The sequence below is a fragment of the Eretmochelys imbricata genome, chromosome 4 (assembly GCF_965152235.1).
Source record: "Eretmochelys imbricata isolate rEreImb1 chromosome 4, rEreImb1.hap1, whole genome shotgun sequence".
NCBI classification, from domain to species: Eukaryota; Metazoa; Chordata; order Testudines; family Cheloniidae; genus Eretmochelys; species Eretmochelys imbricata.
The window spans coordinates 22,950,158-22,978,017 of record NC_135575.1 but is presented as its reverse complement, the minus strand read 5'-3'; the positions used below and the strand labels follow the sequence as shown (position 1 = coordinate 22,978,017).

The following is a 27,860-nucleotide window of genomic DNA, read 5'->3' as shown; positions in this document are numbered from 1 at the left end:
TTGACTGGAGTCTTAGAGTGCAGAGACAGTTCATAGCATGCCAGAAGCCTCTCCTCTAAGGACAGAGCTATTGGTCAATCAGGGGACTGGCAATCACAGCTTCTGGGTTCTCTGTCCTGCTGTACCTGCTAACTCTCATGTGTGATCTTGAGTAAGTTACTTCATTGCTTTCTGCCTCAGTAAAATGGGTTCCGTGCCATCCTACTTCACAGAGGGTTTATGTGCCTTAATTGTTTGTAAAGCACAGCAATCCTGATTTTAAAAAACTGCTCTGAGTAGGAGTATAAAGTCTGCATGCACAGCTTCCAAAAAATAAAAATGATTGCTGAGGCGGAAAGGTGATGGGAAGGAACCAGGAGAGCAAGGAAAAGAAACAAAATAGCCCGATATATTCCAAAGGGCTCAAATCCAGATTTTAAAGGTATGTGCATATGTTGTTGGCAGCAAGTTGTAAAGATAAATTTGCACCGTATTGTATTTCAGATAGCATATACAGCACATTAAGCAATACCATCCTCGCAGGGAGACAAGGGGAAGCCACTCCTCACCAAAACCTTTTTTTTAAAAAGAGCTCAAGTTCACGCTTTTTTCTGGCATCTTTATACTCACTTCATTTTACTGGCGTCTCTGTAACTTGAAGACAACGATTTGGTTTCTTTCTCCAACTTGATTTTCTTCTTATCAGTCTCTTTCTCCGCTTCTCCCTGTTGAAAGCAAATCACCACCACTTAGACTCTACATACACATGTAAAAGTGCAGGCCAACATAGCTAAATTTGATTTCCTAATGTTAAAAGAAAAATACTAAAAATCCCAACATGCAAATCCAGATCACAGCTGATTAATCTAAACTTCAGCTTCCTTGAAAAGAATTCCCAATGACCATGAGATTGATTCTGGTGGATGGAGTGGAAATACTTCCTCTCCCCCGCCCGTGCCGCAAAAGAAAAAGGTAAAATATTTTCTGACTCATGCTTGTGACAGCAAGTATTTCTAAATCGGCTCTTGGTGTTTTGTTGCTAATGAATATGAATCATACAGAGCAATATAAAGCATATAAAAATTCCTTCCAGCTATGTCATCAATGGTAAGGGATTGTATTTTGTGATATGCCTCACTTGCCAAAAAGGAAAATAAAGCACACGGAAGAGTTAAACCACAGAGATTGTCCCAAGGTCATTTCAACAGGAATAAGATACAGGGAGAAACTGGGGGAAAAAAATGTTTGGAACAATTATCCATATGCTCTAAAAAAAATACCAGCTTCTCAGGCAAAGAGATACACAGACAGAGCTGGTTAAATAAGATTTTAAAAATGTATTACAAGATCTGTGGTAATCATGTGTGTATATTTGTTGAATTATCAAGGGTGAAAAACTTAAAAACTATTTTAATATGGAAATACTGCAAAATTTGAATGAGTTAATCAATCTGCCCTGCCCACATAGCAGTTGGTACTAACCAAACGCATGTGAAGATTCTCTCTAAAAAGATGAGGGCATCACCTCATAAAGGGCTCAGTGCTGTGAGGTACCAATTGCCCTCAACTCTCATTGACTTCAAAAGGTATGCAATACCTCACAGGATTGGACATTTTATGAGTTGATGGCCCGTTTTTTTTTTGTTTGTTTGTTTTTAAAGAGCATCTCTTTAGATCACCAAGCTCCCAGTCTGTCAAACTCCTTAACTGAGAAACTGGGGTAGCGCACAGAGCCACCTGGCCGCACCTTGGAGCCGGAGTGGGGACATGTTTCTGGGCGCTGCTTGCAGTAAGCGCCACCTGGAGCCCTCACCCCTGAGCCTGCCCCACACCCCAATCCCCTGCCACAGCCCTGATCCCCCTCCCGCCCTCCGAACCCCTCATTCCCAGCCCCACCCCAGAGCCCTCACCTGCCTGTGCCCCAACAGCCTGCCCCATCTCTGATTCCCCTCCTGCCCTCTGAACCCATTGGTCCCAGCCCGGAGCACCTTCCTGCACCCAAAACCCCTCATCCCAGAGCTCTCACCCCCGCCACTCTGAACTCCTCATTTCTGGCCTCACCACAGAGCCCACACCCCCAGCCGGAGCCCTCACCCCCTCCCACACCACTACCCCCAATTTCATGAGCATTCATGGCCCGCCATACAATTTCCATACCCTGATGTGGCCCTCAGGCCAAAATGTTTGCCCACCTCTTCTGTAGAGGCTTGTGCAATTCCCCCAGCAAGCCAGTGAAAGTTAATTTTTCAACCTGGCCCCAATAAATCCAGCAAAAAATTTCAAAAGGCCAATTTTTTTTTCTTTACATAAATTAATTAGTCTCCTCTCCCTGAAGGTGTTCTTGAGAGTCAAGTCACTCATCTCTCTGCTCTCCTGGGGACAGAGCAGAAGAGACAGACTTACCTTTCAAAACTGGAGTTCTCTCTCACTTCCCCACAGAACAGATTTCTGGGTTCTCAAGTTTTTCCACCATTCCTTAGCAAAATAGGGGAAAGTGCCCTGTGTTCGATGGCCCCTTCCTCTCAAAAAAGAGTAGCTAATTCTCTTCCCAACGGCATAAAAATACTGCTATTCTCCCTCCAGTTGAGAGCAAATAATCTGGTGTTTCCTGAATAGTTAGGAAGAGCTGGGAATAGGCCCTGATGTAGCCATGATGAGTATACTCACCATGTGAACTCATTGTGCACATTGTAATGTACTGACTGTGTATATATGACATTATCCTCTAGGAGCGGGCACTCAGAGGAGTTAAAGGACCTACTGCTACTTCAGCTGAAGGAGCCGTCCTTGAGCTCAAGTGACAGAAGCATTTCCTTTTGTATTGAAGGACTAGGTTTTCAGTCCCAGCTCTGCAGATTAACTGTGTATTTTATATATCAATTGTTTCTTTTATCTGCAGCACACAGATTCTTTCCAGTATTTCAGAGCAGGTTATGGAGCAGAAGTACCCATACTAAGGGTTAACTTTCTCTGTGCTTTTTAGGCCCCTACAGCTGCTACTATAGTTGTCAGAGAACACTTCAATTCACTTAACAAAGAAAATAGGTCTCCTTTTGAACAGACCAGCCCAGAAGAAGTTGGGCCCGAGGCTGGGTCTACACTCAGATTTTGTACTGGTATAATCATTTCAGTTAGAGGTATGATTTCTTTCCCCCAAATAATTATACAACTACAAATCCTAATATGGATGCAGTTATACCAGTATAAAGATTTGGTATGGGTGTAGCTATTCCTTTCCTATACAGAAATAAGCCACAGCAGTATTAGCATCTTTATACCAGTATAACTGCATCCTTGGGTGGGGCTTTGCCAGGGGGAGGGTATTGTAGAGTAGAACCTCAGAGGTACAAACTGACCGATCAACCTTATTTGGAACCAGAAGTACGCAATCAGGCAGCAGGAGACCAAATAAAGCAAGTACAGTACAGTACAGTGTTAAATGGAAACTACTAAAAAAATAAAGGGAAAGATTTGACAAGATTTAAAAAAAAAGATTTGACAAGGTAAGGAAACTCTCTGTGCTTGTTTCATTTAAATTAAGATGGTTAAAATCAGACTTTTTCTTCTGCATAGTAAAATTTCAAATCTGTATTAAGTCAAAGTTCAGTTGTAAACTTTTAAAAGAACCACCATAACATTTTGTTCAGCTTTATGAACATTTCAGAGTTACTAACAACCTCCATTCCTGAAGTCTCTGTAACTCTGAGGTTCTACTATACTGCTTTATACAACTTGTGTGTGCAAACAAGGCCTAAGATACCCATCTCTGCTGAAGTGGAAGAGTTCTCACTGAGGGCAACCCTACAAGCAGGAGACAGAGGTACTCTCCTGCAACTGATATTGAATGGGTTATACAGATGAATGCACAGCAAGGGAAGCATTTCAAATACCATGCTCCTTGTAGCAAAAAAGGCACCGTAGCCTCCTCCACTTACAAGTGTTGCTTTGGCTAAATTCAATTAATTGAAAGAGGGAGAAATCCAGAGAAACATTAGCAAAACTAGAGATTACATATTCCTAGAGCTGGTTGAAATTTTTTAACTAGAAAGATTTTATTTTCTGAAAAATGGCCTTTTTTGACAACACAAGATTTTGCTAAAAGCTTTCTGAATATTTTGTGACTTTTTAAAAAACAAGAACATTCCTGAACAGTTATTGATATTAATAATTTGCTGAACTGGTTTTTAATAAATAAAAATATTTAATAACTGGTTTGATAATAAAATTTTAATTTAAATTTGATTATTTGAGGGAGGGGATGAAAAACATGAAATGTTATTAAAATTTCTCCCTCACCTCCACATTCCTTGCCAATTGAATAACACTGCTACCATTGCAAGAATGCTCCTCTCCCTCTCACCTTTCTCTTTTTGAGAGACTTGTTAGGAGTTTCTGTGCTTTTCTTTTCCAAATCCTGCTTCCTCGCACTTGGGAGCTCTTTACCATCAAGTTTCTTCTGGCGACTCCCTTTCCCAGGTGGCTGTGGAATTCTTGAAAGGAGACACAGCTCAATTTTAACCACAAGAGCATGAGGGACTGGGAAATCCCTCAGGGGCGATAACAACGTCTTATCCCTGATAGGCAAGAGAAGTTTGTCTCTATGGAAGTCCTCTCTGACCACAATGGCAGGCTTTTTGCCACTAGTCCTGGTGGGGGTGGCGGGCTTCTGGATTTGAGCTACAGGGCTGAGAGGGAAATGTTCTGGGGCACCACCAACCACAATGTCTTTCACAGGCTTAGGGTCCAAAAATGCTTTTGTAATGGCTTGGTGTGAGCTCTTGTGCTTTTTCTTTTCCAAGGGCTCTTGCACTGTTGGTTTCAATTCTTTTTTATCTCTGGATTTTGGCCTCCCTTTCGTTTTTACTTTGGGCTTGTCTCTGGAAGACTGGTCTTTAATCCCATATGGACCAGGCTCACTTTCCACTTTAAGGCTTCCCCTGTGAGCCTCTTGCAGTGGGGCCTTGCTGGGCTTCTTGGTACCAACTGTGAGCCTCTGAGAGGGCTCCTCGGTGCGCGTGGGAGACTTCTGGCAGGTCCGTTTGCTAGGAAGATGTACCCCCTGGGGCGCCCTGGTTATTTTGCTTGAGTTTTTGGGGTGCAACTCATTTGATTCAGAATGTTCATGAGAGCTGCTGCTGCTGCTTTTCCCTTGACCCTTGCTCTCCTGATGACCAGGCCTATGGACAACTTCACTGGGATTCTCATTTGGTGCTGCTGGTTGGTTCACCTTGGTTAGCCAGTTGTCCAGCTGCCATTTATTTGACGTTGGTGGGTCAGGCTATAAAGAAAAAAAGTTTTATGGGAGTTATCTCTATGGATTATTCTGATGCCTGACATATTAGATGCTATCAAAACCCATTAAATTTTACCCCTACTAGTAAAGATATAGGAAATATAAGAACTTAAGAGAGAGGACACACTGAGAAGCTTTTGAACAACATCAAAACAAAAAGTCCTCTCTTTTTGCATAGGGATAATCTGACTATTCATATCAGACTCCTGATCTCAGACAAGCTTCACCTTTGTATCAGTAAGAGACCTTTCATTCTCCATAGAAGTTTGGCCTTGGGTTGCCCTGTGCCAGAAGCAAACATTGTTGGCTGATTACCCAGTGCTGCTGACCCAATGTGAGTTAGGATAGTGACTGTGAAATGTAACTCGCTTGTATCTTTAAAGCACTCTTCAGCTACAATGAAAGTTATTTCCCACCCCTCTTAGGCACCTAGAGCTATTTTGTATCTATGGACTGGAATTGAGGTTAGAGTGAAAGATAGTGGGGGGAAAAACTTTGATGTGGGAATGTATGTCAGAAACTGCAAATGAAGGGAATTATCGCTACAGGCCCACTCTAAACTCTTCTGCTGCCAAATGACCTTCAGGTGCATTCCAGCAGCTGGGAATCCACAGAGCACAGAGATGGCCCCAGCCATGTTCCTTTTTTTCCAGCCATGCCCTTACACCAGAGAATAGCAGTCCTGGAGGATTCCCCTAGACTAGGCAGTCCTCACTAGCCAGATTCCCTGGGTTTAAGTCTGATTTGTACTGGGGAATACGTCTTCACTGCAAACACACACAAAAAGGTGAGTTTTCAACTCAAGTTAGCTAACTTGCAGATTTATTATGAGTTAGTAGATAGTATTAACCCCCCAGGCTCTGCTGTAGTGTTTGACTCAAACTGCTAACTACAACTGCCTTGTCCTCACTAACATTTTAGCTTGCGTAAAGATTTTTTTTTTTTTTTTTTTTGAAGTGAAGACTTCACTTGAGACTTGGATCCGTAAGTGTAAGAGTGTACCCAGATTGCTGGGTTCTGTTTGATTCTTTATACGCTTCCCTGCTACTGCCAGCTGTTATTTAAGGTTTGTGCTTTCCTACATGTTTTCATTGCCTAACACCACCTTACTCAAGGTGGTAAGAGACCATAAAGTAAGAAAGCAACGACTCTCAACAGGTCTTTAAGCAATCGCTTTTGTCTGTGATGAAGTTTTCTATATGTATTCAGTAAGTGAAATGTACTAACAGCCTTGCTCTCAGTTTACTTCAGGAGCTGCTGAAAGGATGAACTATAGCAAGAAAAGGACATAACATTCAATGGAAATTATCTGGTTAGTTCTTCTCCTTTCCCATCACCTAGTAATCTCAAGACAAGACAGCTAGGTTTATATATAGGAACAAAAGCATAACACTTATTTCCTTCAAATAGCACCTGAATTTTATCTGAACTTTACTCAAATGAAATCTGCAATCACACAAATTGGTGTATGTTGGGAATGGGGTGGAGAAGTATTTGTTTTTCAAAATTCCCGTGTCTTCTGTGCCAATAAACCTCAGTTTTGCCCAAATAATCTCCCTATATGTGTGCTCCTACACTTGTAATAGGAGAAAAAATTAGATTACAGGGTGCAAGAGGGCTGGGAAGAACAGAAGAAAATGTAAATTGCTATACCCTGACTGATGCATAAAGTGCTGCTGAATCTGCATGTATGATCAGAAATGTAGCCATGGGATACCATTTTACACCATTCTGTTAATTTGGAAACATTTTGTAGGTTCCCTCTTTCCCCCACTACACCACTGACGGAGAGATACAGTGTTTCAATGACATGTTGCACATAGCACAGCAATGCGCCTAACGCTTAACAGGGACTTGGAAAATATATTTTCATTTTGGAAGCAATCTGAAAAATGCCTCTGGTCTTGATTATGAAACTATGAAGCATTATCTTGAGTTCTGTTAGCTAACTTTCCCAACTAGGTCAATAAGGCCTCCAAAGCACCAGTAGGGCAGAAAAGCAAGCCAAGCTCAACAGCAGTGAGTCCAGGCACATTCCAGTGGAGACTTCCCACAGGTCTGATCATTTCAAACGAAATCTAAGAGAGAGGTTTCACCTCATCAAATGCAGCTGCCATTCGATTTCAGAAGGAAATGCACTGTTCTAAGAAAGAACAACCTTGCTTTAAATAGCAAAAAACTGGTTTCACAATAAAACAGCTCTCAAATAAAGGATCCATAATAATTACATACACAAAGATGAGCCTGAAACACTGAAGTCAAACACTGACCCAAACTACTGGAAAGTTTGGATGCTGGAGGTTTGGGTCTGGCCCATTTCTAGGGGGAATACTGCAGGCCATACTTGAAATGGGGAAGAGAGCACCAATCATGCAAGGATTTTGAAACATTCTTTCCGAAGCCCAATTATCCTGTGACCAAGGCCTATTTGACTTTCAAAGCTTGTTAAACAGCAAGTGAGAAAGTTCACGGAAGTGGCGTGGGGATTAAAAGAACCTGCATATAAAAGAGGATGACATTTTATCCCAAGGCTGCTTCCCTGTAACTATTTTGGCATTAGGTGAGTGAGGAGTCAGAAGCGGTAAGCTTGGTTAAGCCTCGCTACCTCCCTTGCATTCACCACACAGTACCTCAGACGTAGAAGTTCTCGGTGGCTCGTTCGCTTCGCTGTCGCTCGAACTGCTCTCACTCTCTGAATCTGAAGAGCTGTCTGAGTCACTGGTGCTCCCTGACTCCGCACTGCTGGAATGTGCTGATGCCGCACTCTCGGGCTGCGATTGTGAGGCACTGCAAGGCCATCAGGAGATAAAATTAGAAAGCAGCATGGGTGAAAGTTTTATATTTTCATTGACATGGCAACATTTGGAATTAAAACAACTTACATTTTGGCACTGGTGAGAAGGCAAAGAATTCATTACCATACCATAAAAGAAAGGTAATGACTCAAAATAAACCCTCCCCTGAGCCAGATGAACTTGTGAGCAAAGTTTCACCTGGTACTATAACAGGTTGGGAAGCTCTATTTATATGGCAAAAATAAAAACGGTCACTGAGATTTTTCAAGTCTAGGTTTTCGAAAGACCAATACTCAATGGGACTGACAGATGTCAGTTAAATAGCTAAAGTAGTATGAGAGAAAATTAGTTTTCCTGAAAAGGTTTTACACACACACACACACACACACACACACACACACACACACACACACTCACTCTTCACTGTATTTGCCTCCTTTGGTTTCCATTTCATCAGAAGCATTATTTAGTTAAACTGCCATGCTAAAGTGGCATATTACCCCCAGAACACCCATCCCTTCAGAGCTCACTTCTGAAGTCTGCCTAAAACAGAAATGTACTAAGTTCAGTGGGAGTTGGGACTTACAAGCACAATGCATGTTTTGGAAAGGGGTTAAAAATAAAAATCACAGTATTAACCTAAGAAAACTCCCATGTCAACACCGATACATTTGCATGAGTTGCAGTCAGTTTTCTTGCTGATCCAGAGACTCATACTGACAGAAAGCTACATTTTAAGTGCTCTCCCAGAAGCAAATTGATTATCACTGCCCAAAATCATCATGCCCTTCTGCAAGGCTGACTTTGTAGACCATTATTCTTTGCTTGAAGAATATAGTTAACAGGCCAAAAATGTGGTCTATATTTAAGCTGTCTCCATTTGGAAGGGTTCTGAGCTTTTTACTTTTTTTAAAATAAATCATATGCCCATTCATTCCACCTTGAACACTGCTGCTGACTAGCTGCTTAAAAGATTGTATCAGCAATGCTCAGCTGTCATATCAGGAGGAGCTGAAGCAACTTGAAGTCTAGTTTACCCCTTTGCTGTACTTTGCATATGCAATTGTTTCTGGCTTCTTAGTGACTTAAAATCAGACATACACATTACTTGCCAATGTGGTATTGCCTATAATACCAGCTCAAGTAGGAACCTAAACACATTGGCCTATGGGGGCAGGAAGAGTTAGAGGTGTAAACCCTTGACCTATTTATCCAGCCTCAAGACAAAAGGAAATTTTGCTTTCAGTTTAAAAAAAAAAATTAAGGCCAATTTTCAGACCTATATCAATGTTAGACACACAAGTCCAAATTGAGGCATCTAAATAAGCAGACTGATTTTCAGTGGTGCTGAGCACCTCTCATCTCTCGCTGAGTCTATGACAGCTGCAGGTGCAAATTTTTGAAAAAAAGTCAAATCAATTAATTAGGTGCTTTAACATTAGGCACTCGGGCCCAAGTTCTCAATCCTTACAGCTGCAAAGATGACCTTACAGGCATAGCCTCCTCTCCTCCTTCCCCCCTCATCACCTCCTCCCCAAACGCTGTATTAGCCTAAAACAGCAGTTTGCGAAGAGATTAGAAATGCCTCTATTCATCCCAGCTGAATGTTAATTCTGAAGCTCTTAATGATGAGTGTTGAGTTTCAAAAGCACAAATGGTAAAAAAAGAAAAAAATCAAACGAGAGTTAGGCAGATGACTCGTTTGTGCTTTTGGAAATCTCCCTAAAACCCCTCAAATAATATAAATGCATTACTGCATGTGTATTTATCATATGCAGTTACTGCAACTATGCACACAAACTGAGCAAAATGCACATGCAAGTGGCAAAGTAAGACAAATAGACAAATAGTGGAGGTCCTGAAAATGCCATCTTTGCCCCATTGAAAACAGTAAAAACTCTAATAACTAAAAGGTCTGTTATTTCATAAGGACCATGTTTCTACTCTTGACCTCAGTGCAAACCTCCTATTATTATCCACAGGAGATCCATTGGGGACTGAGGGTACCATTTGGCTCTAACAACTTTATAGCTTTGGTCCACTGACCAAAATGAAAAATTTAATTCAGCTCTTTCCATAGCTTGAGCTTGATTCACTTGTGTTATACATTGCATACATGCATATAGATACATATATCTATCTCAAAGAGCACACGAGGACAACACTCTACATTCTCATAACTTTCCGTATCAGATGAGTTTCTCCTCTGATTTGCATAATCACTTTAATTAGCTGTCTTTTGACCAATTACTTTTACACCACACTAGAACAAAAACAGCAACCAGATTAATTTACATTTATTAAAGGTTTCGAATATTTCTTGACTTCAGTGAAAGCTATCAGAAGAGCGTGAGCAAACAGAAATGAACCTCGAAACATCAGCTAAACCTGGCTAAGCACCGCAACCAATGAATTAAACTTCCAGAATACGCTAGTCAGTCAGTCAGTCACTTTTCCCTTTGCCTTCTAACTCGCTCGCTCATTCATCTGTACAAAGTGCTACGGGCCAGGTCCTCAGCTGGGGCATGTCAGCAAAGCTGCTTGGTTTAATTCCATGGAGCTGCTCCACTTCACACCAACTGAGGATCTTCAAAAATCAAAATAACCTCCATCCTCCCCCATTCACTGCTGTGTACAAAGTATCAGGCACATTCTTCTTCCTGTTGCTCTAGTTAGTAGTTCTGGAACAAACAGTACCTTGGAGGAGCAGATGAGGGAGGTGGCTTTTCAGAGACCTAAGTATTTGAACAAAGAAAGAGGGGAGGGGGGGAAGGTTAGGTTAAAGAGCTTAAAACAATAGTACAGATCACACCGATTTAAAGGGATTTCTGTGCGTGTAGTATAATATAAAATGTCATACTGACCCGATCATCATCACTGTCTTCACTATCGCTGAGCTGGAGGTCATCTCGTAGCATTCTGAAAGACCAAAAAAAAAAAAAAGAAGAAGAAGAAAGAGGGACATATAGATGGATATGCTTTAAAAAGGCAGACTCTAAGAACAAAACCTGATCCTTCCGAAGTCGCGTGTCTCGTTCTGATCCCATACTTCAAAAAAAATTGGGATTTTGTTCCAAGATTTAAAACATTCTAGTATTAAATGCCATTATTACCTAAATAGACTATAATACATTACCTAGCTCTTCCACCTTACACATCTCAAAGTATTTACAAGGGAGGTCAGTAGCATTGTACCCATATCACAGATGAGGAAATTGAGGCACAGAGGAGAAGTGACTTGTCCAAGGTCAGCCAACAAGCCATTGGCAGAGCTAGGCAAGTGCTCTATCCACTAGGCCATGATGCTTCCTGACAGAATAGGAAAGTTTTTTGCAGGCACTAGAAGCAATGTATGGGCATTCACATTGTTTTTCTTGGATTACGATTACTTCCATTATCACATAAGTTCTCTTTTTGCAACTGAAGCCTCTAACTCAAGAATGCCTAAACCAATGCCAAGTTCAAGCTGAACCCCCCCCCACTGCAATCTTCTTCCTCCTTTACGTAACAGGATGTCATGCTCCTGCACATCACACTAGGAAACATAATATTTAGTGCAATAAAGAGAAATACTGACAAATTCTGCTCTGATGTCACTGGGAGCAGAGAATGTGCAACAGAATTTGGTCATAACTTATTCACAAATATGTAGATGACTATCAGAGTAGGACTCTTCCAGTTGTCTCAAAGCATTAGGAAGAAAACAGTGCCTTGAAAAGGGGCAGCAAAAAATAGCTTGAGTCCCACTGCGTTTTTTTTTCTTCTTTCTGATGTATGAAGGCAGCCTGAAAGTCTACTGACCAAAAAAATCCTCCTAACTCAAAAAACTAGAAATGCAAGTCTTAGATACCCAGAGAACTAGTGACATGATATTTCAAAAGAGAAGAGACTTAAAGCTAAGGGACTGAGAGGGAAAGGAATTTTTATTCAGACAGTTTAAAAAGCATCCTTTGTTTTAAATCCCTGTTCAAACTAATGCTGAATGATCATTTGGGAAAAATGATTGCTCTGTTAACACATCAACACCCCCAGCTCTTTAAGGTGTGAGAACTCAGAGTAAATTTCTCTGGGACCCCCAGGAAGTCCTCCAGCAAAACCAGGGAAATATAGACTTGACATTCCTGATATTTTTCAACCAAGTTTTGAAAAATCCTGTCAGGCCTTCATTTTAGTTTGTACAGAGCCTAGCACAATGTGATCCTGGTCCATGACAATGTCTCTCCTAGGTGCTACATTGATACAAATTATAAATTAGAATAAAAGGGGGCAAACAAGTCCAACTTCTAAAAAAAATCTTTGTAGGTCACCTTTAAAGACTTTAAGCAGTTCAATATTAAGATGCTGTGAACACACTACAGTAAAAGCTTAAATAAACTGAGCAATTTCTTCTTTTCAGACACCATCCCCCTCATTTAGACAAATAAGCAAGATGTAATCTTACATTTACAAAGTGCCCTTCATACCAAAGCATTCAGGCAAGCACAGATACATACACACTTTCACAAATCATTTCTAAACCACTGAAATATGACCAACTGGGCTGTGGAACTTGGCTGCTGAAGTGGTGAATCCCAAATCCAAATGAAACTGCAGGAGAAATTGCCTTGTCAGCCAGATAAGATCTATTTTAAGAGTGAAGCAGCAACTGGCAGTCATGGTGGAACAGTAAACCATGATTCCTCTCAGAGCGCATGAGGTTTTTCAAGCACCAAACTAAATTACCATAATTCTAACAGTAATGAGAAAAGCTACATCTTTCTCTTAAATGTATGAGCATGTTGCTGCCATTAACAGTAATGGGGAATTATGCATAGGGAATGAACAGGGAATAGACTCAAGTGATAGTTTTGAAGGTTTTGTTTATTTGTGTTGCTTGTTCTGCTTTTACAGTTTCCTTTAAAAAGGGTGCTAACAAATCACCCTTCTCCACTCTTTCGGCATAAAACACAAGCCCCTTCAGTTACACCACGGGAAAGTACAGTTAGTTTTCAGGAGTCAGGAAATAGGATTAAAGAAAACCCCTCCAAAACCATTTTTGCACTTCTGGAAGCTAAGCCACCTTTCTAGGACATCTCCCAGCCAAGTCAAGCAAGCTATCTGAGTACCTGAAAAGCTACTGTATTAAAGATTAAACTTCCTGCAATCCCCACAAAAAATACAGGACATACAGTAATGCAGGAGTTCCTGTGTCCCTGAGCATAGCTGTTGTCATTGAAATCAGCCACTTTTTAAGTCTTTGCTAATGAAAATAAATCGTAATGAAATCTGGCTGTTCAGCATTCATGTTGTACAACAAATACTACTCTGTGAAGGAGGAGATCTGCCAAGCGATGTCAGTACAGCTGCAACCCCACAGGGATAAATACAGGGAGTTCAGAGAACCTGGTTATTAATTATTTCTTTTATTTCCTGATTCTATAAAATATATAGTTTGTAGAACCCTCCAAAGAAGAAAGAATAAGCAAAATCTATTCCATAACTCTACAGAAGGACAACTTTAGACACTTCCAACTAAATGCTAAAATTTTGGAAACTGAATAGTCATGTCAGATGCCCAACATGTAGAACCTTAGAAACCTTATTTTCAGAAAGTCCTGAGAACCCACGCTCTAAAAATCCAGCCCCTTTAAGGTGCCCGAAACTAAGAGACCTCAAATTACTAGCCTCTTTCAAAAAATCCCATTAAACTCTTAAATGGAGGAAGCCAACTGAATTACATACTGCAAGTCAAAAATTTCTTTACCTAAATTATTTCTACCACCTTTCATTATTAAAAGAATTTTAAAGAGCCAACTTGTTACTATTTATGTTGTTTGTTTACTTCTTGCATTTTACTGAGTCTGGACAGTTTCACTTTATATACATTCAGCTTTACATTAAGAGTCTCAAGCGTTGGGTTATAAACATCACAGCGAAATGTTTCCATTGCTTTTTTCTCCCCTCTGAAAGTTCTGAACTCCTGAAAACAAAGTGATACAAAGGACTGGCCATGCGAGCCTTAACCATACCGCTGCAATGTTTGAATGACAGTGAGCCAAACAGAGGTTCTTTGTATCTCTGGATTGGGTAAGTACCCCATATGCTGTTGGTAGTAAAGTGTAATAAATCTTTACTAATTTCATTTTTAATGACAAATTCTTTTGTTTGAACATGTTCTTGCAGCTGTTAAAGCAGAGTTAAAAAAAAATCTGCTTTAAAATGCATGTGTTCCTGTGGGATTCTCACATGAGTCAGAGCTTACTGGAAGTTAAACTACTTCGGTCCACTGCTTTTTGCATATGCACTAAATTAACAAATATTTTTTCCCTCTTCTCACAAATTCATCCATCCTCCCTGCAAAGCCTGTGCTCCAAACCAAGGTTCTGATCCTACTAACTTTACTCACTGAGTAATCCTTACTCAAGCAAACAGTCTCGTTGCAGCTAACTTGCATGAGTAAGAGTTTGCATGATCGACCCCTAAGCAAAGCTACAAGTCTGTTTTCCAGACAAAGACTAAGCTATTCAAGTATCTGAACAGTCTTTTCCCATTAACCTACATATTCTTGCTTTCTTGTTGGAGTCTAAAGCTGGAGTGTCCTTTTCTGAAATCAACGTATTGCTAAAAGGTGCTAGAATGACCATCTTGCAAAGCGAAGTCCTCTAATTAATTACAATACAGAAACAGCAGAGGGTCAGCAGTAATGCAAGGATCTACATACACTATCCTGTCTTAAGTGACTTTTAGCTTATGGGTGTTTAAATCTCCATGACTATTCAATCCTTCATCTTTCTGAAGAGACGGGCAACCAGAATGGCTGTTTTTTTCTGGAGGGCAATGCAGCCAACTGTTCTTTAGGAATTAGACAGACCTTTGGGGAATTAGTCATTAGAAGGTGATAACTACCACCTTGAGTAAACTCTGAGCCAGCCAGCCAGCGAATGTTTCATACTCCATTACCAATTTCAAACCACAAGTTTCAGGCTGCCCAGATGTTTAAAAAAAACCAAAACCCTACTAGGAACTTCTTTAAAGTCTGGGCTACAGATGCATTTCCTTCCAAGGCAACAAGACGATGTAAGAGAGAGCACTAAGACTGTTAGGAAGTCCTCTTTAAATTGCATTATTTTAAGAAGTGCCTTCCACTTAAGCTATTAGTAAATGAAACTGGTTGGTTGGCTCAACAAATAATTCTTCAAATGAGTCATGCTTTCAAATAGATAAACAGATAGCCAGTTTCCTACATAACATTTCAACAAGTTGTTAAATAGCCTACTTAAAGAAAATAAACCCAGACTAATATTTTTAAGACTTTAATTAGCTCAGGAGTTGCCATATTTTTAAGTGTTGTCGCATTCTATTCTGTAGTGTGTAGAAACTGCAGCACATGTACACACTCATTCTCTCAGAAAACCTATTAAAAAAAAAGCTTTCTTAGGGAAGCAGTTCTAAAACTAATGTAGCATGCCAGAAAGGAACAGCTCCACTGAATGTACAAGCTGGTCTCTCTGCAGGCCTGGTTAGAGACACATTAGCAAGAATGAACTTGGCGTCTCCCCTTCTAAAAAGAAAGGCTACTTCCATTCGAATTAAGCCAGGTGCTAACTTAAGGGCCTTATTCAAGAATGAAAGCCATCTGGGAAATCCTTGTATGTTCTATATAGCTGAATGCTTAATTTGGGCACACAGACGCATAGGGATTTCAACCTCTAATTAACCAGCACAAATGCTGTTTGTTTTCAGTCAACTACACTTCCTAACGTGAGCTACTCTAAGTGGCTGCATTTTCAGACAGTCACATGTATTTCGAAGAGCAAAGGAAGAATGTGCCATTGTATAAATGAAAACAAAAATCAGAGATGCATCAGTTCAAGAAGGCGGCGTAATTAAGTCTCTGGACAAATCATGGCTTCCACCATTAGATATGCAAATCTAAGTCACTTCTCCTTCACACTCACTGGCTATGCATTTTGGTCGATTACACTTACAGACATCATGGATACATCAACATCTGAGCAAAAACTAATTCTCATGTCCTGATAAAGCAGTCACCATTAAAAGACATTTAAAATTAGATATTGCTGGGTGGCATCTGAGAGAATCAGCTTCCCTTTATATCTAAAATAAAATAATTCTGGGGGTAATGGCTTGTATTGGACCCAATTCTTCCTTGTGTTACACTTTGAGTAGTCATTCACACTTGTGCAAAGTGCATGAAGAACACTACTCGCTCAGAATTTACCTTTCACTGATACTGGTGGGAGCATTTTATACTCACTGTGCCCTCTGCACAGCTGTCAACATGCAAGACAGTGGAGAATGAGGCCCATTGACTTTTTGATGCTTTCTATTGTACATCAAGCAGCTATAATTTACTTTCTTCTGGTAGGCCTTGTCTATGCTAGGGAGTTTTATCAAGAAAGGCTCACCAGTGCTACCTCTGATTCAGCTGCATTGGTGAGAGCCCTGCCTTTCTTTAACTCACACACAGTGCTAGAAACACTGGAAGCCATCACAGCTTAGGCTCTGCCATGTCTCCCACTGATTCAATATAGCTGGGATTTTTGTTTTTTTTAAATGGAATTCCCTAGTGTCCTTAATGATGGGAGAGAAGCTACAGAACTACTAGGCAGAACCTCAGAGTTGCTGTGTTCTGGAAAACTGACCCTCTTCTAACAAGAATGGTCAGGAAAGCGTCCCGCTGAACTGGTGTTGAAAATAGTTTAACGACTAGCGTAGAGGAGATTAAGCACCACTACTGCAAGCCTGGGTAAAACTTCTATCCCTGCCTACACTAGGCAAATTCTGCAAAACTCTCCTACAGATATAGCAGCAATGTTGGGAGCCCCACGGTAGACAGGGTGTTGGCTACTGCCAGTATTTTATGCACCGTATCAATTAGCTGTTCCAAACAGAATTAGAAAACAGAGTATCTACACTAAGGCTCCCGATGTTACTGTTACCAGTGGAAGTGAACTTTGAAGTATCTAGCTCAAACCACCATCACAGTGAAGCCCGAACAACACTCCCTGGGAATCTGAGTAGCACTTGAGTAGCTAGACTGTGTTGCCACAGCTTCACTGCTATAGTTATTCGAGCTAGATAGATCAAAGCTAGCTCTGGTATATCTACCTGTGCTGCAGTCACACCTGTGATTCCAGCAGAGAGATACCCCGAGAGCTGCTGACACTGGTACTTTTATCTAAAGGAGAGGAAAGGGAAGAAGTCATTGAAGGTGTGTGTGTGGAGGGGAGGCGCGGGAATCGTTGGTGGGAAAGCAAAGGCAAAAGAGAGGGAAGAGAAGCTTGGTGGCCCAATCTATGGGATTCCAGCCAGAAACCCTTAATATGGCATGAAAGGACAACTAATGGGCCCAGATGGCAGTTGGGTATGTTTAGTAGATCTTACAGCACTCAGATACAAAATCCCTTCAGGCTCAGTTCAATTGAGCAGGAAAGCCAGAGCACAGGCCAGTTCTGCTTTTCCCCCATCCCTGTTCTGAACAATGTTAAAAATGCCTAATTTCATTGCTAGTGGTTAAAACAGAGTCCGGGTGGGGGAACCTCTCTCCAGTTTGTAACACTCAGGGCTAGTCTACACTGGCAACGTTAAAGCACCAGCACTTTAACATGGCTTGGGTGGTCGCAGCAGAGCGCTGGGAGAGAGCTCCCCCAGCGCTCTAAAAAACCCACCTCCATGAGGGGGCATAGTGTTTTTTCACACCCCTGAGCAAGAAAGTTGCAGAGCTGTAAATTGCCAGTGCAGACAAGCCCTCAGAGAACAACATTCCTATTAGTAACATTATGTGGCTTTAAATACTGCAACAATTGCTAAACATAAAACGATTCAGCAATTACCCTGCTATGTGAATTGCCCTTGGGTAACTTAGCACTCTTTACTTGAAACTTAGTCTTATACAAGGCTCAGAATCTATCAATGCTGCCATCTGGTCTGGTTAACCTTACAGGACTAAATTTCATCACACAACAATACTTTGAAACAGTTAACCTAATTCCCTGGTTACTGTTTTCACCTGCTACTAATGCTACAAAGTCACTGTGTTACAATTATTAACCTTCTCTACACACATGAAAGAGAAAAATGAATCACTTACTAGCTGGCATTCCCTAACACCCACCAGCCCCCTAAACCTTTTCAAAATATAAACACTTAAATTCAGATTTTCAAAATGCTCAGCCATGGCCTAACATTGGAGTTTACTTCAATGGAAGCAGAGTTAGGCCAACACAGACCTTCTGAAAAATCTTACACTAAATCAACCTTGTCCCAATATTCCTGTATTAAAATTAGCAGAGAAAGTATCATTGCAATTCCTGATACCACTAGGAGGATTTCAATGTTACATACAAAGGCCTTGACTCCTAATCCATACAGGTGGAACCCTCTACCTTGAGGAACCACATTGATGTTCTTGGGGCCACACTGCACATCTGACTGGGACCATAGGGAGTAGAATGAAAGGATCGGTGTTTAATACAATCATATCTAGGCAAGGATTCCTAAACTTTTGAAAAATCTTATTCTCCAGTCTATAAACTAGTTCTTTATCAGTGGCACAATTTAATGCGTATGAAATCCAAACACCCACTTGGCTAAAAGCTCTGGAAGAATTAAGCAGTTCTAAAAACCAAAGCTAAACGGATATGTAAATTTAGGAGAGCAATATTTTAATGGAAGAAAAATGTACTCATAAAAGTTCTCCTATAAAACAGGAAAGGATTTTGTGGAGAAAATTCTTATTTCACACACAGAAATGAGGTCACAAAGTCACCTCTACCTTTCCTTTCAGCAAAAACCATTCATCAATAGTTTATGTGCGGTCATAGTAGTTTTCAATGTCAATAAGACTATAACAGTTAAACCAAGTTATACCCAGTAAAAATGTTTTGTGGACTAGAAAATCTCTCTCATTCAGAACAAATTATAAATTTACTGATCTTAGAAAACACAACTAACAAAGAGAACAGAGGCAAAGCAAATAAGTAGCCAAGCAAAGCAAATAAGTAGCCAATAAGAAACCCTCATACTATGCAGCTGGCTAACAGACTGTTTGCTACAAACACTGAATTTTTAATGTTTGGCTTAAGCACAAGCTTACACCCTAATTTTCAGAAGCAGAAATAAAGACTCTCTCGTTATTTGAAGGATTAAAAGAATGATTCACCTTTAAAACAAACAGGAAACCAGCAATAAAGTCATTCATGAAACTTTTCTTTTGGATAACTGGAAAGAATAATCCAAGAGACCAATATTATCTTTATAATCATAGAAATATCATTATTGGTCTTTTAATAATTTTAATCTATAGTTTCCCAAAATCCAACAGCACACTAAGTGCTATAAAAATCTGAATTTGAGACTGAGGAGTAAGTGCTTGACTAGTAAATCAGAACTGCAAGTACTTCTGTCTAAGAGAAAGAATGGTACTGGGTACTTTACTAATCTTCATAGACTTTAAACTATATACATGAAAGGAAACAGAAGCACATTTGCATTTAAGACAAGAACTTCATGTGCTATTTGTAGTTCAAACAGTGTGAAGTATGGCTAGATATTAAGCAGTGATAGAGACAGAGCAAAAAACTTCAAAGCATATCATCAGTAATATTGAAAAAACCCAATTCATTAAGGGCCTGATCTAATGCGCACTGAAGTCTAATGTAGTCTTTCCATTGACTTCAACGTGTGTTGGATCAGACCCTACATTTATTGAAAGAGGATTGCTAAAACTTCCATCTCCACAAAAATCGAGTAAACCAGGGTTTAAAACAGGTAACGCCCACCATAATTCCATAACTGCAGCTCACTGAACATATCACCAAGAAATGAATCTGGTTACTTACGATGTTCCTTGCTGTGAATTAGGCAATGCTTTTGAAGGTGCATCATACTGCTCTGTAAAACCAAAGAAACACAGTGGGTGTTGTACACCTCATTTGTGCCATATTTTATTGCTCTGACTTTTTATTTGTGTTTTTAAATAACTTGATCTTTGGGTCAGGAATTTTCACAGACATATGATGCTGATCCAGCATATCACCCTGGCTATTGACCACTCAAGACACACAAAATAAAGATCAAGGCCCCAGTTCAACAAAGCCCTCCAGCATATGCTTAAATTTGAGTATGTGCTTAAGTTCATCCCTTCTAAATCACTTAAATCCTTTTGAAAATCTCTCCCCTATGTAACACACTCACTCTCCACCCCCTCCCCCACGCCCTGCACCCTGTATGGATGCTCCCTTTATAATATCAAGTCTGATTTGGATTTTTTTTTCTTTTTACTTACTCTGATTCTGTATTACAGATCCAACAAGCTGGGATTCCTAGAAAGAAAGAAAGAATGAATAAAAGCTAAAAATTAAAATGTTTATAAAAAGTTGAGAGAGACACAAGGTGGGTGAGGTAATATATTTTATAGGAACAGCTTCTGTTGGTGAGAGAGACAAGCTTTCAAGCTTACACACAGCTCTTCTTCAGTTCTTTCAAAGAACTAGACCTAATATAGTATTAATTATAATAGCTGTCTGTTTGCAGTTATCTGCATTTTGTTTCTGGAGGCATAGGCCCGATTTCGTAGAGGTGTTGAGCACTCATTCACCGCTCTCAAGAACTTAAAATAGACTTGTGGATATTCAGCACTTCTGAAAAACCAGGCCCAACAGTTTCAACTGAGTTACCTGTTATATGAAAATCTGTTTTGTTGAAGTCTGACCTTCTGTCTTTGCAATGATGCAGAACCCTAAGATGTACTGAGATCGTTTATCATGGACATCGTGAGACGTACTAGTAATGTCAACAGTACATATATTATTAGTATGCTGTATTAATTTTTGAATCATGAAATAAAGTGAAAAGAAGATTTGGTAAACATTTAGGAGGATACTTTTAAAGTGATCATAAAGAGTAGTAATTGTTTATGCTATAAACACAGATGAGACCTTGCAAATCTTTGTGAAAGTATGACTTATTTTTGAAGACCAAGATCCTGACAAATATACATTAGGGTTTTTCTTTTCCTGATTATTCATCCAAAGTTTTTCTATTGCTCAAGATGTGTTGTATAATGGACAACGAGACTTCAGTGTAAAATAAAAAAGGTAGGAGAGGATTACAGCTGGACACATACAAGAAGTTTGTAGCCCAAATAAACCTAATTACTCAGAAGCAAAAGGTAACCTAATTTTGATCCAAAAAGATGGGTTTAAAATAAGGTAGAGCGACTTTATATTTAAAATCCATCCTGCTTTCATTTCATATCTGCGTTTTCTAAATAAAAACAAAATCTAACAGCCAATTGCTGTACTGAAAGAGATGACCTCAGGTGAAAATGTATCCTAGTTGAAAGCTTATTCTTAGGTCATGTCTGCACAACGAGCACTACAGCAACATAGCTACAGCATTGTAACCCCAGACTGTAGACGCAAAGAAACCCAACAAAAGGAGCTTTTCCATCACTGTAGAAACTCCACCTCCCCAAATGAAGGTACCTAGGTCAACAGAAGCATTCTTCTATTGACCTAGTTACATCTACACTGGGGTAGATGGATTTTTCACACTCCCGAGCATCACCGTTATGTCAACCTAAGTTTTAAACATAGACCAGACCTTACACATTAAAAAGTACGTGGGGAGGAGGGGAGATTGTTCGTTTTTTACCTTTATTGGAAAAGGAAATTTTGAAGGCTCAGCTGTGCTAGGCGTATGGATAGCTGTCAAGGGAGGTGGCCATGAGTGGGTCATTTCCTAGAAAAGAATTAAAAGAAAAAGGATAGATATTAAATGTTTTGGTTTTTTTAAACTACTGATACCCAGGAGAAGTTCTACACCGTTCCTATTAATACACTGAAAAGTCCCTGATGGGCCTGCTTATAGCTAGAAAATTATTTAGAGAACATTTCCTGTGAAATTTACATTCTGGTCATTCTCAATACAAAGCTATGGCCCCTAACTTGCAAACACTTACACATGGGAGCAGTCCCACTGAAGTCTGTAGAGTTAAGCATATGTCTAAGTGTTTGCAGGATTGGGGCCTAATACATTCCAGCTATTAGAAGTAATAAAGGCAGATGCAAATAAAAACTTAATGCAAGCTCTTTGGCTTTCAAAGTGCAGGACTTGCCTATTATGGAAGTCATCACAGTCACTGATGGAGACACAATGGATAAATAACTGATGCCATTTTAGAAGGCTTTTCATAATACCAGGGGGGTCAACCAGCGAACTCTGGCTGCAACTAATCTTCTCTTACTATCTGCTTTTAAGCAACCCACTCAGATTTGGAGCTGAAACTGCCTCCATTGGCACCATTAAAAACTGAGCATTCACTGCTCCGGGTACCTGTGGTATGACTTAATCCTTCAGAAGCCGGTTATCCTGAGATGAATACATTTTAATGCCAGAATGGAGAACTATGATCACCTTGTCTGATCTCCTGCATAACATGGGCCATAGAATTTCACCCAATAATTACTGTAATGGGCCCAACAACTTGTGGGTGAACTAGCACCTCCCTTTTAGACAGGGGTAGTCAATAGGTGGACCGTGGGCAAAATCTAGACCACCAGACACTTTTTAATGAACCGCCAAATCTGTTTATTTACTTATCATCATCATCGCAGTGTGAAAACACACATCACAGTGTGTTTCTCTAGAGTCTGGACCTTGACTATACCTTGACCAAGAAATCTGGACCTTGAAAAAAAAAAAAAATTAAACTGACTACCCCTGCTTTTAGGAATAAAGGCAGTCTCAATTTAAAGACTGAGCGACGGAGCTATTCAAAACGCTTTAAAAACTGGCCAGTTTCAAGGATTTTCCTGTCACCACTGGGGACCAGTATAACTGACAGGCAAGAGCTGAACCCAGGAGGATTGGGTCCAAACTCAAGGAGGGAAACAATCCTGATGCAATTCTAGCTCTTCAGAAATCCCTCTTCCCTTCTCACCTGCATTCCAGATATTCCCCTCCTCCCACCATTGCTAGGTGCCATATTCTGGTGCTTGTTCCTAGCCTGAGAAGCAGCAGGGTACAGAAGCAACTGGAATTGGTAGGGCGTAAGGTAGAGAATGAATAATGCCTCTTGTGGCACTCAGGCCTTGTCTAACCTAGGATTTTAAAAGTGTGTTGTTAGAAAACATTAGCTACTGTTCTAACTTATGTGTCTGAAAAAGTCTAGTGTAGACAAGGCTCTGCCTTTAACACATGCTCAGCTCGCTGAGTTGCAGCCTCATCTAGACAAGGCCTCAGGGAACATTGGGGTTCAAGAAATTAGAAGACCCTGGTTACATGCAGGAAAAATGGCACTTACTTAGCTCCTGTCCCTTAGCTCTTAGAACCCTCTCCACCAGTGCTACTCAAAGTGGTGGTCCGCAGATCGGAGGCATCGACTGCCGGTCTGCGCGCACATTGGAAAAAAAATGCCAGTCCCCCACACCAGATAGCTTGAGAAGCACTGCTCTAGACAGTACTCATTCCAAGGTCTAAACATAAATCCATAGGACTGGTCATTTCCTCCTTCTCATCCCAGTAGTATTTCTTATCTCATGTTCCAACAGACACTTTTGCGTTTAATGAACAAGAATTTCCCTTATTCCCCAGTCCATATTCTCCTCTTTACTCAGCCTTAAGCTCATCGTTCTGAATTGGTGTCATCACAATTGTTCCTCACGGAAAAAGAGTATAAAGCCAGGCACTGACTTCATTGGAGGCAGAAATGACCGAATGAAATTAGCATGGCAGAAAGATCACTGCAAACGGAAACATCTGCAGTTTGACAAAGAGTTTACACAAATTAACAGGTAAATTATTTGTGCATAAGTGTTCCTCTTTGTACTACAGTCTGACGCAATCTTCTCTACCAGGAGCAACATGAGGAAAGCTCTGAAACATCTCTAGCTTCCCAACCAAATCACATTTCAAAGAAGGATTTTAATGTGCAGAAGAGATTTACATTTAAAAAGTCCACATTGTTATATTTGACTCTACAAACATCCATTAAGGTGGTCAAGTGAGATTTCTACGCATGAGCTGCGGGCGGAGTATTTTATAGACCTTATCATCTTTATGAGCCTCTTATCACAGCTACTCTAAGTAAATGTGTGATCATATCATCATTACCTTTGTCCTCTTTCTCTCTTCACTCCTATTGTTTCATAGAATCACCAGAGTGGAAGGGACCTGTCAAAAGCTCATCTAGTCCAGTCCCCTGCACCCATGGCAGGACTAAATATTATCTAGACCATTCCTGACAGGTGTTTGTCTAGCCTGCTCTTAAAAATCTCCAATGATGGAGACTCCACAACCTCCCAAGGCAATTTATTCCACCCTGACAGTTTATTCCACCCAATTTATTAACCACCCTGACAGTTAGGAAGTTTTTCCTAATGTCCAACCTAAACCGCCCTTGCTGCAATTTTAGCGCATTGCTTCTTATCCTATCCTCAGAGGTTTGTTGCATTCACTTGCTGCAACTTGTTTCAAAATTAGATTACAAGCTCTTTGGGGCATGGACCACGTCTCCATATATTTGTGCAATGCCTAACACTTTGGGTTCCTAATCATGATTGGTTCCTTTGGGCACTACAGTATTAATACTAATCAGAATCTGTTATCACACAGGAAAGCAGTGTATTTCCTAAAATGTGAGGGGAAAGGGAAGCACTTACGCAATGGTAACAAATATTGCACCTGGTAGTAAGTTTTTGTAGGATCATGTCTCAAAATGAAACAGTGCCCTGATTACATATTCTGGTTATGACTGACAGGTCAGAATATTGACTCTTTGAAGCAACATTGAGGGAAACGAGTGGTAGAAATATGCATCCCTGATGAGACACAGAGCATTGGACCAGGGTTTAAAATCCTGGAAGTGCCTTTTCAAAATTAACTTGACTAGCTTCTGAAACAAATACATTTTCACACAATAGGCAGGAAGATGCTACCACTTAAGCCACCTACTGTTTGTATTTTCTACCACTTCTTATGAAATAGACCATCATCTTATGTGATAACCCTACTAGAAGTTCGTTGAACCAAATGCAGGAATGCCAGGCTTCTGGACTAGCTTTGCAAGAGCAGACCCTTAACTACCATGAATGTCAACTGGCTGAATGGCAGCGTTCTGCATTGATCTGCAGAGGTGAGATCTCCAGTCTCTAAGGCCTTGTGTACACTGTCACTTTACAGTACTGAAACTTTCTCGCTCAGGAGTGTGAAAAAACAACAACCCTTGAGCACTGCAAGTTTCGGCGTTGTAATGTGGCAGCGTAGACAGTACACCAGCACTGGTTGCTCCTTCCCGTGTGCTCTCTCCCAACGCTGGGGCCGTGACTACACAGGCCGGAGCAGCGCTTTAACATTGCTAGTGAAGACATACCCTTCGTTTCATTCTCTCAGCCAGCAGGAACTGAAAGCACTGATGAGTTCAACATCTCTGGGAAAAGCAGGCTTTGCATTCAAAAACAGCAACCATCTAATTAAGATGCAGATTGGGTTGGTTCCATAGTATTTATTCTATGTTGCTTGTAAGCCATCTTCTGTATTTTATCAGAGGCATTACTTTTAGATTCTGTAGGATGCACAGCGAAACAATCCTGGTAGTTGCATTGTGGTCTGACACAAAAGAAGCACAATACAATTTCTCCCAATTTTGCCTTTTAATAGGAAAGTGAAAAGAGACTCACTACACAAGTATCTGTCTTTAAGCAACTGAAGAGTTGCAGTGGTGCGCTCACCTTCAAAATTTCTTCAACGCAATGGACTTCATTGGGGAAGGTTTGCTAAAATGTGAGAGAGAGAGAGAGAGAGAGAGAGAGACTTCCATTAATTCACATGAACACTTCATCTGAAATCAAAGATGAACAAAGGCATTTACTGATCAGATACTATAAATTTTGTGGAAGCTAGTAAATAAAACGTTGATTAAACTAAAGATGTGCCCCCAAAATAGAGGTTATTAATACTAGGAGTGCTCTTACAAAGCTGGGGCTTTCAGGTCCTTGCTGAAGGGAACGAGGATTGGGGTGGGGTGAAGAAAGGTGAGGCTTCTATCCATAAACAGAAGCATCTGTTGGATCCTATCATGTGCTCATTCAACCTCAGCTGTGTTTCCGGCTCACGTTCATTTCTTCACTTCTGAGCGTTAGCTTTGCATTAACCTTTTTTTTGTGATAAACTACATACAGAGAAGAAAACCAAGCTCATTTTTTGGAGACACTTGACTTACTTGACCAACAAGGTGTCCCTCTCCCCCCAGCTTCATGACCTGCTTCGTTACCTTTACCAAATCAAGTGCACCCAGACCTGCCAGGTAGTGTCAGAAAATTGCTAGAAGAAACACCAGACTGAGAAGTAGAGACAGAGCTGGGTTAATGCACAGACAACACAGGTCAATGCCGAAAGCCCCAGCTCCTTGAGTCATGTGATTACATCAGACTCTGAGCTTTCATGTAAAGACAGTTTCTAGCTCCTACAGTTGTGATGAAAAGCGTGACAATATTACCCAAGTGTAACTGATGTAGTGACGTCTGCCACAGTCTGCAGACAGCCTGAAACAGCCGCTCTGGGGGGAGAGGGAGATGGGGGATGGGCAGCCCCATGCATCTCAAGGTGTGTTAACTCCAAGTTCCACTGCTCTGGGGCGGGGGTCCTCTCAAAACCACTCCAGTAGAGGACGCTGTGTGTGGCAGGAGGAGAGTGCAGTGGACCTGGCCCACCCAAGGAGCCAGGTCCCAGAAGCTGAGGTAAGTAGCATGGGTCCCCCTGCCTCTCTGGAGGTGTGGGGGATTCCTGCTACTTCTGTGGGAAGGAAGGCCCCATGCTGTTGTCTCTGCACACCTCAAGGAGTGGTGAGTGCCTCCTGCCACAACAACGAAGTGGGGAAGAGGGTTATAGCAGAAGGGCAGAGCCTCAGGCTCTGTGCCTAAAACCATGGACTGCCCACAGGTGTGAATGGAGATCTGGGGCAGAGTCACTAACATTTGCCAATGATATAGCACAGAGCAGACGTTATAGCTTGTGCAGAGAAATTAGTTTGTTTTAAATATCCCGTTGGATATACACAGAGCACAACGAGTAACAAAACCACCTAGTAGTATCCACAACACTCAGGCCAGATCTACACTATAAACTTACATCAGTAGAACTACCTTATTCAGGGGTCTGAAAAATCCACCCCCCGAGCAACGCAGTTATACTGATCTAACTCCCAGCGTAGACAGTGCTACGTTGATGGGCGAGCTTTTCCCGGCGAGATAGCTACCACTTCTCACGGAGGTGGATTAACTGCGCTGACGGGAGAAGCTGTCCCGTCCGCGTAGTAACTTCTTCACTGAAGCACTACAGAGGCACCACTGCACTGGGGCAGCATTTTAAGCGTAGACCTGCCCTAAATGTGGATGCAGCCAGGGAGGCAAGAGGAAGACAATACCTCAGACCTCTCAAGCACACAGATATAGAAGGTACCAACTCAGCCAGCTGATTCACAGTGGCATATGGTTATGGTCTACTGCACAAAGGGATGCTCAGCGGCAAAAAATTAATAGGAGGCCCTCTCATTCCAGCACCAAGAACAGCAAAGACTGTGAAAAATGTCAACTGACAGGACAGAACACTGCTTCAAAGTATCCACCTGACGTCTGGCCAGGGAGAACAAGCCTTCCTGATTTGTGTGTGTTTTTCTCATTGACTATTTTCTATCCTAGTAGCAAAAGGCATCTTTTATACATACCGCCTCATACCTGACTAGCATCAGCCTTAGCCCAAAAATAAATAAATAAATGAAATCAGGAAAT

The 27,860-nt window shown here is 40.9% G+C and overlaps 1 protein-coding gene across 6 annotated transcripts in view; it reads right to left on the bottom strand.

Moving 5' to 3' along the window:
* AFF1 (ALF transcription elongation factor 1) overlaps positions 1-27,860 on the bottom strand; it is a 166,229-nt gene that overhangs the window by 26,771 nt on the left and 111,598 nt on the right. For all 6 annotated transcript variants that reach the window (XM_077814998.1, XM_077814999.1, XM_077815000.1 and 3 more), the window contains 9 exons: positions 25,803-25,847; positions 21,727-21,813; positions 20,357-20,393; positions 19,911-19,962; positions 10,932-10,986; positions 10,765-10,802; positions 7,903-8,059; positions 4,340-5,257; positions 610-704 (listed from right to left, as the gene is read on the bottom strand). In XM_077814998.1, coding sequence (XP_077671124.1) covers positions 610-704; positions 4,340-5,257; positions 7,903-8,059; positions 10,765-10,802; positions 10,932-10,986; positions 19,911-19,962; positions 20,357-20,393; positions 21,727-21,813; positions 25,803-25,847 — 1,484 coding nt within the window. The remainder of the gene's footprint in view (positions 1-609; positions 705-4,339; positions 5,258-7,902; positions 8,060-10,764; positions 10,803-10,931; positions 10,987-19,910; positions 19,963-20,356; positions 20,394-21,726; positions 21,814-25,802; positions 25,848-27,860) is intronic.